The following is a 12832-nucleotide window of genomic DNA, read 5'->3' on the forward strand; positions in this document are numbered from 1 at the left end:
CTTCTGGGGAGTCTTTCCACAAGATTATGGAGATTGTCTTTGGAAATTTGTGCCAATTCAACCAAAAAAGCATTTTTGAGGTCAGGTACCGATGTTGCACAAAAAGTTTTGGCTTGCAATCGGCATTCCAATTCATCTCAAAGATGTTCAATGGGATTGAGGTCAGGGCTCTGAGCAGGTAACAAGTAATCCTTCACACCAAACTCGTCAAACCATGTCATTATAGACCTCCTTTATGAAGTGTGATTCATCACTCTAAAGAACATGTGCCCATTGCTCCAGAGTCCTGTGGCGGAGTGTTTTACACAACTCCAACCAAAGTTTGGCATTGCACATGTTGATGTGGGGCTCATGTACAGCAACTCTGAAATGGAAACCCATTTCATGAAGCTCCCGACACATAGTTCCTGTTCTGATGATGCTTCTAGTAGCAGTTTGGAACTCTGTTTTGAGTAAAAAGGTGATTTTTATGTGCTTCAGCACTCAGCGGTCCTGCAGTTTGTGTGGTCCATCACTTTGTGGTTGGGCTGCTGTTGCTCCTAGATGCGTTCACTTCACGAAAATAACAGTTAACTGGCACAGATCTCGTAGGGAAGAAATTTCATGAACTGACCTGTGGCAAAGGTGGCATCCTATGGCAGTGCCACATATTAAGCCACTAAGCCTTTCAGTATGATCAGTTGTACTGCCAATGTTTGTCTATGAAACTTTTATGGCTTTGTGCAAGATTTTATGCACTTATTAGTAATGGGTGTGAATGAAAGCCCTGAACTCAATAATTAGTAGGGGAGTTTACATACACAGTATTTTTAGATTTTGAACTATTTAAAACAGGGATTGATAAGTATACATAATGTATATTGGTATAAGTACAGATGTGCTATATTTATTATATACATTCTATTAAAGCGGGCAAGTATACAAAGTTAGTCCACAGTCAACACAATCATAAATACAAAAATGTTTTTATTAAAATCTGTAGGCCATGATCCCCAACACTCTGCTCATCTTTATAACTATTGCGGGCAAGAGAACAATTCACTGCAAATCTAAATACAAACAGATTATAAAATCATACTTTATATTTTTTTGTTATTTGAAACTAGGATGTAATTGTATACACTAAGGCCCCTATTTATCAAGGGCTGGCGGACCTGATCCGACACTGCGGATCAGGTCCGCCAGACCTCGCTGAATACTGTGAGCAATACGCTCGCCGTTTTCAGCATTGCAAAAGCTGCTGGTGCAACGCCGCCCCTGCGGCATGCTCAGAGCAGGCGGACAGGTTATGGAGCAGCGGTCTTTGTGACCGCTGCTTCATAACTGCTGTTTCTGGCGAGTCTGATGACTCGCCAGAAACACGGGGCATCCATCTCCATTCGGAGCTTGATACATATGCCCCTAAGCATGCTCAAGATTAGGAGGAAGAAAAAAACATGCTGCGTGAAAAGTCTAGAAGTGCCACACAGAATGGTGAATTCACAAGCCAACAAAAAGCTTCAGTTTATTTACAAGGGAAGGCAGTGTAGGCAAATTAGAAAGGACAGAAAATAATAACCAGAGAATCAAGACTATTTGCATTAAAATATATTTATCTATCCTCTTTGTGCGGTCCATCTCAAAACATGGGTGCAAAAAAAAGGTATGAACCATTGAAAAAGAAGACAGTGTTGATGGCAAACACTTCATACTTAGATTAGGGCTGCTGCCTTATTCACTGTAATATTTTTTTAAAAAGATGATAATATAATAAAATATACAAAGCTGTTTGAAAGCACCTTTTGCATTTTCATCTGAGACCTGCCTCTTTTATATGCTCTCATACCGTAAGACAATAATGGGCATGTACATATTTTCTACATGCATGCCAGTTGGCTGTTGGCCACACTGTACACCAAGACATTGGTACACAAAATGCACCAATCACAGACTTGGAATAATATTGATATTGACCACTTAATACAATTAAAACACCTCACATACCTTTTGATTTTGTCGTAATTTTCTATCTTATAGTCACCTTGGTGAATCAACTGCTTTGTGTCAGCCAACTGAAGTGTTAGTCTCTGGCATCTAACCTCTATTTCAGTGCGGCATTTCCTCTCATTTTCATAACTCTGGAAGGGGAACAAAGTTAATACTAATTACAGATGTAGTCATTTCATTGCTAAATGATTGGTGACAATCTTGTCAAACTAAAACTATCTGATCATTTAGTATTTTGACCACATTGAAGATGAGTTGGATCAACTTAAAAGATGAAAGATTATAAATGAAAGGGAGGACATTGGTCAGAGCCAAGAGTCAGATTTTTTATTTTTTATTGTTGGAAGCAAGACAAACAAAATAAACATTTTATAAATCCTTGCATTCTAGCAAAACCATCAAAAGAAAAAAAAAAAAAAACACTAATTCATTATATATCATCTTTTGTGTGATCTAGATATCACAACGCTCTATTTTGTTATCCAAAAGAAAAGGAATAAAGGAAAAAAGAATAGTGGGTCAACCTTCTTTCTCTTCTTTAATTGACTTATTCTCTTCCTTACTTCCAATTCACTATTTCTTATCTCTCTTATTATATAGTCAAAACTATTTAGGGAGTGGTATTTTACCCTCCTGCTTGCGAGCTAACTCCACTAGATGTAAGGTTTTTGCGTGCTTCAGGTAGCGCTCATATTACAAGTTGAAAGTAAAAAGTTTTTGCTTGCACGCTAACCCTAAATATATATATAGTAAGACTAGGGAATGCCTTCTTATCTGTTTATTTTAATTTGAATCGCACCCCGGAATGATAAGAGAAAGACTGAGTGATAAGGTCTATTGCATTAACATAATTTATGTAAGAACTTACATGATAAATTCATTTCTTTCATAGTGGCAAAAGTCCATGAGCTAGTGACGTATGGGATATACATTCCTACCTGGAGGGGGCAAAGTTTCCCAAACCTCAAAATACCTATAAATACCCCTCCCACCTCACTCATACTTCAGTTTAACGTACAGCCAAGAAGTGAGGTGTATAAAAAGGAGTAAAAAGCATACAAAAAGAGGAACAGGAAAAAATAATGTGCTTTATACAAAAAAAAATAACCACAAAAAATAGGGTGGGTCTCATGGACTCTTGCCACTATCAAAAGAAATTAATTTATCATCAGGTAAGTTCTTACATAAATTATGTTTTCTTTCATGTAAGTGGCAAGAGTCCATGAGCTAGTGACGTATGGGATATAATACCCAAGATGTGGAAGTCCACGAGTCACTAGAGAGGGAGGGATAAAATAAAAACAGCTATTTCCGCTGAGAAATTAAAGGGCCATAATACCCAAATGTTTAAACACTTGAAAGTGATGCAGTATAGCTGTAAAAAGCAGACTACAAAATATCTCCTGAACATCTCTATGTAAAAAAGAAAGATATTTTACCTCAAAAGTTTCTCAGTAGCCACCTCCCATTATAAAGGATTTCTAAGCAGCATATTAGTATGTCTGTCCTGGGACAGCTTAGGGGATGAGCCTCGTGCACTCTCATATTATTTCCCTATTCAGCTTACTATGAAATCTCATGAGAGTTAAGTCAAATCTCATGAGATCACAGTAAAAGAGTTCATGACCTCAGCACTGCTGATGCTGATTTGCTGCTGTTTATGTCTTCATTTTTTTTTTTTTTTTTTTACCTGCAGCTGGGAGTAGCTGAGTATAACTTTTTACACAGAACTTACTCTGCTGAGCTGAGGAGATTGTGAGGTAAAATTTCTTCCTTTTTTACATAGAGATGCTTTTTACAGTTAAAATATCTTCCTTTTTTACATAGAGATGCTTTTTACAGTTATACTGCATCAGTTTCAAGTGATTTAGCATATGAGTATTATGTCCCTTTAAATCCCAAAAATACTTAAGTTTTCTTAAAAATTTTCAAAAAACTTAAATCAACGGCATTAGAATCAAGCTGAAACAACTGCTTGAAAAACCTTTCCACCAAAGGCTGCTTCCGAAGAAGCAAACAAATAAAAAAGGTAAAATTAGAAAAAGTATGCAAAGAAGTTGCTGCTTTGCAAATTTGAAGCTTCATTCTTGAGAACCCAAGAAGTGGCAACTGATCTAATGAGCTGTAATTCTCTAAGATTTGTGAATTAAAAATCTCAACAAAAAAACCCAGAGAAATAACAGAGGTTTCTGACTTTCCCTGGAGTCAGAAAAAAATAACATATAGACTAAAAGTCTTTCTGAAAACATAATATTTCAAAGCTCTTACCACATCCAAATAATGTAAAGACCCTACAAGAGTATTCTTAAAATTAGGACACAAAAAAGGAACAACAAGGGGGTGCCTACTTTGTTCCTAACCCTGGATGCAGAGAAGGCATTCGACAGGGTCAATTGGGATTATATGATAGCAGTTCTAAATAAAGTGGGAATAAGGGGTCCATTCGATGAGGGGTTGAGGAAGTTGTATTCCACTCCAGATGCGTTTATCAGACTCTCGGGCTACCAATCGAATCAAATAACAATAAGAAATGGGACTAGACAGGGCTCCCCATTAACTCCGCTATTATTCGCACTATGCATTGAACCCTTGGCACAGAGAATTAGAGACAACCCCAATATATCAGGAATTAAAGTTGGAGAAAAAGAATACAAAATATCTTTATTTGCGGATGACATCATCCTAGCAGTCACTAAGCCTTTGCTATCCCTCCCAATAATATAGTCAGAGATAGGTAAATTTGGTCTACTGTCGGGTTACAAAGTAAATGAGAGTAAATGTGAGGTCCTAGATATTAACTTACCAATACATACTAAAAAATTATTGGAGATTAACTTCGCTTTCTCCTGGGCAAAGTCCTCCATCAAATATTTAGGCATTCATCTCACAAGAAATGTACATGCCCTCTATAAGGAAAACTATACAGCTATATTTAATCAGATTAAAGGACTGCTATCCCCGTGGGCTAAAAATAAACTTTCAGTTCATGGCAGAATTATGTCTATCAAAATGACGATTTTGCCTAAAATCCTTTATTTGTTTCGCTCACTTCCAATAAATGTAACGGTAACTGAGTTACAAACGACACAGAAGGAAATCCTCAAATTTATACGGCAAGGGAAAAGGGTGAGAATAAACAAAGACACTATGTCCAGACATAAGTCAGGGGGTGGGTGGGGCTACCAGACTTAATTTCCTATTACTATGCGGCTAGAATGGCTCAAACTGTCCAATGGCATAGAACGACAAATACACCACAGTGGGTCCAATTAGAAACAGATATCATGGACTTTTACATTAATCAATAGTCGATCTAAGGCAACACCCCTAGTACCCATTAATTCAATAACAAATTTGCAAACGCAGGAAAAGTGGGAAAATAAGGGCCTGTATCGTATTGCAGACACAATTGTACATAACAAGATACTTACATTCAAACATTCAAACAATATGAAAAATTAGGAGATCCTGACAGAAACCTTTGGTTTCAGTATCTACAACTCAGATCAAGGGTACAGGAGATATTGGGGAACACCACAAGGTCAAATACCACTATATATGAGTCACTATGTATATCAAAGGAATATAAGGGCATAATTACTTTATTATATCCAATTTTTAATATCAAAGACAGAGATAAAAAAAATAGTACCATAATAAAATGGGAAAAAGACCTAGGTAGATCTTGGTCAGTAGAAACCTGGACAGAAAACATCCAGAGGCCTTAAATTTTCCCCCAATGCAGCGTTAAAGGAAAACGTTATCAAAGTAATACATAGATGGTATATCTATCCTACTAGATTTGCCAAGGCAGAGGAATGTGAACATTATCACTGCTATAGAGGTTGAGATGAAATGGGTACTTATTTACATATGTGGTGGCAGTGCGACAGGATCAATATTAGAAACATATATAGCCCTCTCCCCAGAGCAGGCCCTAATGCATTTTCCTCTAGAGGGACCTCTAAAGAGGTACTCCAAATTAGTTAATATGATCTGTACTGTCACAAGTATGTGTATAGCCAAATTTTGGAAAACTGATATCCCCTCCTTTGATTATATCGAAAAGAGAATAGAATAACACTATAATATGTCAAGCGCTACGGCAGAACTTTTAAACACCAAAGAATGCTTCATTGAGCTCTGGGAACCTTACATTATATATATTGAAGGGGTAAGATGGATAAAACAGAACATTATATAGAAGGAGAGGGTTGGAGGAGATAGTGAGTGAGAATTGTTTTTTATTGATTGTGGATTGGTGAAATATTGCTTATCTGATTTATTGAGAAAAATAGTTTTTTCGGAGTAAAATCCCGACATATGTATACTGCTTATGACACTTTTACAGACTGAACTTGTTTTGTTTATAATTATATTTGTATCAAAATATTTTATTATGAAAATTCAATAAAAATCATTTAAAAAAAAAATTGAACAATTTCCTTTTTGATGTTGTTAGAATTCACAACTTTAGGCAAAAATTAAAATGAAGTCTGCAGAACAGCTTTATCTTGATGGAAAATGAGATAGAGACTCCCAGGAGTGAGCAGACAATACAGAAACTCTTCAAGCAGAAGAGATGGCCAAAAGAAATAACACTTTCCAAGAAAGTAATTTAATCTCTGGAAAATGCATAGATTCAAAAGGAGGAGTCTGTAAAATCTTCAAAAGTAAAATTGAGACTCCAAGGAGGAGAAATAGATTTAAAAACAGGTTTAAAATGAATCAAAGCCTGAACAAAACAGTGAATATCATGAAGTTTAGCAATCTTTCTATGAAATAAGACAGAAAGAACAGATGTTTGTCCTTTCAAAGAATTTGCAGACAAAATGTTTATCCAAACCATCCTGAAGAAACTTTAAAATCCTAGGAATTCGAAAAGAATGCCAAGAATAATCATGAGTAGAACATCATGAAATATAGGTTTTCTAAACCGAAAATAAATTCTCCTAGAAACAGACTTACGAGCCTGTATCATAGTGCTAACAACTGAGTCAGAGAAACTTCTATGACTAAACACTTAAGCGTTTAATTTCCATGCCTTCAAAATTAGAGATTTGAGATCCTGATGGTAAAAACAACCTCTGAAACAGAAGGTCTGGCCTTAAAGTAAGTAACCAAGGCTGGCAACTGGTCATCCTGACAAGGTCAGCATACCAAAACCTGAGAGACCAAGCTGGTGCTATCAGAAACACATAAGATCGTTCCATTGTGATCTTGGAGATCACCCTTGGAAAAAGAACCAGAGGCGGAAAAAAGTAAGCAGGTTGGTGAAAACTAAGAAACTGCTAGAGCATCCATCATTTCTGCCTGAGGATCCTTGGACCTGAAAAGGTATCTGGAAAGCTTCTTTTTTAGACGAGAGACCATCAGTAGACCCCACATCTGAACAAGATAAAAAAAACACATCTGGATGGAGAGCACTCCCCCAGATATAAAGACTGACGACTGTAATAATCCCCTTCCCAATTGTCTATACCTGAGATATAAATTGCAGAAATCTAGACAATAGTTGGATTCCATCAAAGGACTGAAGGACTGCGAGCCCCTCCTTGATGATTAACAAATGCCACGGTTGTGATATTGTCTGTTAAAAAAACAAATATAAAAGTCTCTTCAATAGAGACCACACCTGAAGAGCCCTGAAAATAGCATGAACACCTAAAATATTGATTGGTAACCTCACCTCCTGAGGTTTCCAAATCCCAAGTGCTGTCAGAGACTCTCAGACAGCTCCCCCACCTGAAAAACTTGCATCTGTTTAGAATACAGTCCCAGTAGGATGAACAAATGAGGCCCCCTGAACAATAAGGTGATAATCAGAGAGAAAAAAGTGATGGGATTTAAGTATACCAGTTGTGATAACTGAAAATAATCCCTGCACCTATGGTGCAACATGCAAAACTATAACGGCCCCAAATGAAAACAAGCATAGAGGATTGTACCTGATGCTGCAGTCATGAGACTAAAAACTTCCATGCACATAACCATTGAAGGAAAAAATAGAGACTGAAGGTTTAGACAAACTAAAATTAACTTCATTCGTCTCTAGTCTATCAGAGAAAGAACCATAGATACTAAAATGTATCTGGAAACCTAAAAAGGTGACTCTTGTCTAAGGAATCAAGAAACACTATTGTAAATTGATCCTCCAACCATGTCTTGAAGAAACCACACTAGTGGTATCAAGTGAGATTCTGTGGAATGAATAGATTAAAGCTAGTACCAAATATCATCCAAATAAGGAAACACTGCAATACCCTGCTCTCTGAATACAGATAGAAGGGCACCAAGACTCTTTGAAAAGAATCTCTGAGCTGCCGCTAGCCCAAAAGGACAAGCGACAAATTGGTAATGCTTATCTAGAAAAGTGAATCTCAGAAAACAATAGTGGTCTGAATGAATTTAAAATAAGCGTCCTATAAGTCTATTGTGGACATGAAGTAACCTTGCTAAACAGAAAGGCAGAATAGTCCCTAGAGTCACCATCTTGAAAGTTGGGACTCTTACAAAATGATATAAAAAATTTAGAACCAGAATAAGTCTGAACAAATTTTTTCTTTAGGACAATGAATAGATTTGAATAGAAACCCAAACTCCGTTCCTGCAGAGGAACTGGAACCATCACCCCTGAAAACTCTAAATCTGAAACAAATTTTAGAAAAACCTGAGCTTTCACAGGGTTTGTTAGAACATGGAAAAGAATCTTCCCATGGGAGGATTTTATTCTGAAACCTATTTGATACCCCTGAGAAAACAATATTCTGAATCCACTGATTTGAACAGAAACTGTCCAAATGTGTTGAAATAAATTCAATCTGGTTAAAAGGGCGCACCTTCATGCGGTCTTAGGGGCTGAAATTAGTTAAAGGGACACTAAATTAAACTTTCATTATTCAGATAGAGCATGTCATTTTAAACAACTTTCCAATTTACTTCCATTAACTAACTGTGCACAACCTTTTTATATTTAAACTTTTTGAGTCACCAGCTCCTACTGAGCATGTGCAAGAATAAGTGTGTATGCATTTGTGAATGGCCGATGGCTGTCACATGGTACGTGTATGCATTTGTGATTGGCTGATGGCTGTCACATGGTACGGGGGGTGGTGGAAAAAGACACATAAAATTTTCAGAAAAAAAATCTACTCATTTGAAGTTCAGACTAAGTGCTATTGCATTGTCTTGTTATCTTGCATTTGTTGATTATGCAAATCTACTGTGTTGACTGGTCCTTTAAATTATAAGGCTTGGAATTATTCAAATTCAGAAAAAAATCTAAAATCGGAGCTAGAGACCTTAGAGGAATGAAAAAAACAATTGTGAGTTTAAAAATTACCCTTAGATTTCTTAATTTGGGGCAGATAAGACTCCCTTTCCCCCAGTAATAGAGGAGATAATAAAATCCAATAGAAAACCTTTAAAAATTACTATCCTAAAATAATAAGATAGTAGTCTAAAGTTAAACACCATATCAGAGATTTAAGCCAAAAAACATTTCTAGTAAAAATGGCTAAAAACAAAGATAAAATGACATAAAATATAGCATCATAAATTAAATGATTAGCATGTTGAAGTAAAATAACAATGCTTAGACAAATCAAGATCTGATAACTGAACTGTCCAACCAAAAAGTTGAAACAGCAGCAACATTAGCCATAGAAAGGGCAGGTTAAAAAATATGGCCAATATGTTAATATGCTTCTCTTAAGATGGAAAACAAACTTCCTATCTAAAGGATCCTTAAAAGAAGAAATATCTGCCATAGGATAGAAGTTCGGCAAGAAGAGAAATAGCCCCACCTTAAAGGACCAGTCAACACATTAGATTTGCATAATCAACAAATGCAAGATAACAAGACAATGCAATAGCACTTAGTCTGAACTTCAAATGAGTAGTAGATTTTTTTATAACAAATTTCAAAGTTGTGTATATTTCCACTCCCCTTGTACCATGTGATAGCAATCAGCCAATCACAAATGCATATACGTATAGTCTGTGAATTCTTGCACATGCTCAGTAGGATTTGGTGACTCAAAAATTGTAAATATAAAAGACTGTGCACATTTTTTTAATGGAAGTAAATTGGAAAGTTGTTTAAAATGAAATGCTGTATCTGAATCATGAAAATTTAATTTAACCTGGGTGTCCCTTTAAGGGACTTTTACCTAAAAACACTAAATTAGCCATAGTTAAAGGATACAGCTTTTTAAACCTAGAAAAAAGGTAAAAAGAAACACTAAGTGTAGATTCCTTACTAAACATGACAGATAGTATATGGAATAAGAAAAACTTAAAGAGTTACCTCAGAAGCTTAAAAAAACAGAATTCAAACATTTGCTATTCTTGCTATCAAGAGGACTAGATTCATCCATACTTAAAGTAAACAATACTTTGTTAATCCAGAATGAATACATTCAAATGAAAGTTTGATTTATCAAAATCAGTCTCTGAAATAGGATCCTCTGATTCAGCGAAAACCACATCAGCAGAAATACTACAGTATGCTGTCAATCAATACAAACTTCAAAGGTTTATGAGACGTTAGGAGAGATTGTTTACGTTAAGTTGAAGGCGGAATAGCAGTCATAGCCTACTCTTTATCTTTTGCAATATAATCCTTTATATCAACAGTAATATCATGTACATTAGACTGTGAAGGTAAAACAGTAACGGCTAGATTACAAGTTTTTGTTCTCACTGCTCACTTAAGACAACGCTGGTATTGCAGGTTTTTTAAACCCGGAGTTAGCCGCAAAAAAGTGAGCGAAGAGCAAAATTTATTCACATCTCACCTCAATACCAGCGTTGCTTACGGTAGCGGTGAGCTAGTAAAACGTGCTTGTGCACTATTTCCCCATACGAATCAATGGGGAGAATCGGCTGAAAAAAAACCTAACACCTGCAAAAAAGCAGCGTTCAGCTTCTAACGCAGCCCCATTGATTCCTATGGGAAAATACTTTTTATGTCTACACCTAACACCCTAACATGAACCCCGAGTCTAAACACCCCTAATCTTAAACTTATTAATTCTGCCGCCCCCGACATCGCCAACACCTGCATTTTATTATTAACCCCTAATCTGCCACTCCGGACACCGCCGCCACCTACATTATCCCTATGAACCCCTAATCTGCTGCCCCCAACATCGCCGACACCTACTTTTTATTTATTAACCCCTACTCTGCCGCCCACAATGTCGCCGTCACCTAACTACACTTATTAACCCCTAATCTGCCGCCGCCACTATAATAAAGTTATTAACCCCTAAATCTAAGTCTAATTGTACCTATCTTAGGGTTTATTTTTATTTTACAGGCAAATTTGTATTTATTTTAACTAGGAAGTTATTAAATAGTTAATAACTATTTAATAACTTCCTAGTTAAAATAAATACAAATATACCTGTAAAATAAATCCTAATCTAAGTAACAATTACACCTAACACTACACTATAATTAAATTAATTACCTAAACTAACTACAATTAATTACAATTAAATAAACTAAAGTACGGAAAAAAACACTAAATTACAGAAAATAATAAAATAATTACAACAATTTTAAACTAATTACACCTAATCTAATCCCCCTAATAAAATAAAAAAGCCCCCCAAAATAATAAAAATCCCTACCATATACTAAATTACAAATAGCCCTTAAAAGGGCCTTTTGCGGGGCATTGCCCCTAAGTAATCAGCTCTTTTACCTGTAAAAAAAAAATACAATACCCCCCCAACATTAAAACCCACCACCCACACACCCAACGCTACTCTAAAACCCACCCAATCCCCCCTTAATAAAACCTAACACTAACCCCTTGAAGATCACCCTACCTTGAGACGTCTTCACCCAACCGGGCAGAAGTGGTCCTCTATTAAGGGGGGATTGGGTGGGTTTTTAGAGTAGGGTTGGGTGTGTGGGTGGTGAGTTTTAATGTTGGGGGGGGGCATTGTATTTTTTTACAGGTAAAAGAGTTCATTACTTTGGGGCAATGCCCCGCAAAAGGCCCTTTTAAGGGCTATTTGTAATTTAGTATATGGTAGGGATTTTTATTATTTTGGGGGGCTTTTTTATTTTATTAGGGGGATTAGATTAGGTGTAATTAGTTTAAAATTCTTGTAATTATTTTATTATTTTCTGTAATTTAGTGTTTTGTTTTTTTCATACTTTAGTTTATTTAATTTAATTGTAATTAATTGTAGTTAATTTAGGTAATTTATTTAATTATAGTGTAGTGTTAAGTGTAATTGTAAATTAGGTTAGGGTTTATTTTACAGGTAAATTTGCAATTATTTTAACTAGGAAGTTATTAAATAGTTAATAGCTATTTAATAACTATTGTACCTAGTTAAAATAAATACAAACTTGCCTGTAAAATAAAAATAAACCCTGAGATAGCTACAATGTAATTATTAGTTATATTGTAGCTAGCTTAGGGTTTATTTTATAGGTAAGTATTTAGTTTTAAATAGGAATAATTTATTTAATTGTAGTATTTTTTTTCCGATTATTTTAAATTATATTTAACTTAGGGGGGTTAGGGTAAGGGTTAGACTTAGATTTAGGGGTTAATATATTTAATATAGTGGCAGCGATGTTGGGGGCGGCAGATTAGGGGTTAATAAATGTAGGTAGGTGTCGGCGATGTTAGGGACGGCAGATTAGGGGTTAATTAAATTTAACTAGTGTTTGCGATGCGGGAGTGCGGTGGTTTAGGGGTTAATATATTTATTACAGTGGCGGCGATGTCCGGTCGGCAGATTAGGGGTTAAAAAATGTATTTAAGTGTTTGCGATGTGCGTGAGGCGCCTCGGTTTAGGGGTTAATAGGTAGTTTATGG

At 35.9% G+C, this 12832-nt stretch overlaps 1 protein-coding gene across 1 annotated transcript in view; it reads right to left on the reverse strand.

Annotated features, from left to right (window-relative positions):
• PIBF1 (progesterone immunomodulatory binding factor 1) overlaps positions 1-12832 on the reverse strand; it is a 608261-nt gene that overhangs the window by 509253 nt on the left and 86176 nt on the right. Inside the window, exon 6 of the mRNA XM_053707928.1 lies at positions 1984-2117. Coding sequence (XP_053563903.1) covers positions 1984-2117 — 134 coding nt within the window. The remainder of the gene's footprint in view (positions 1-1983; positions 2118-12832) is intronic.

Source organism: Bombina bombina, chromosome 3, assembly GCF_027579735.1.
Source record: "Bombina bombina isolate aBomBom1 chromosome 3, aBomBom1.pri, whole genome shotgun sequence".
Lineage (NCBI taxonomy): Eukaryota > Metazoa > Chordata > Amphibia > Anura > Bombinatoridae > Bombina > Bombina bombina.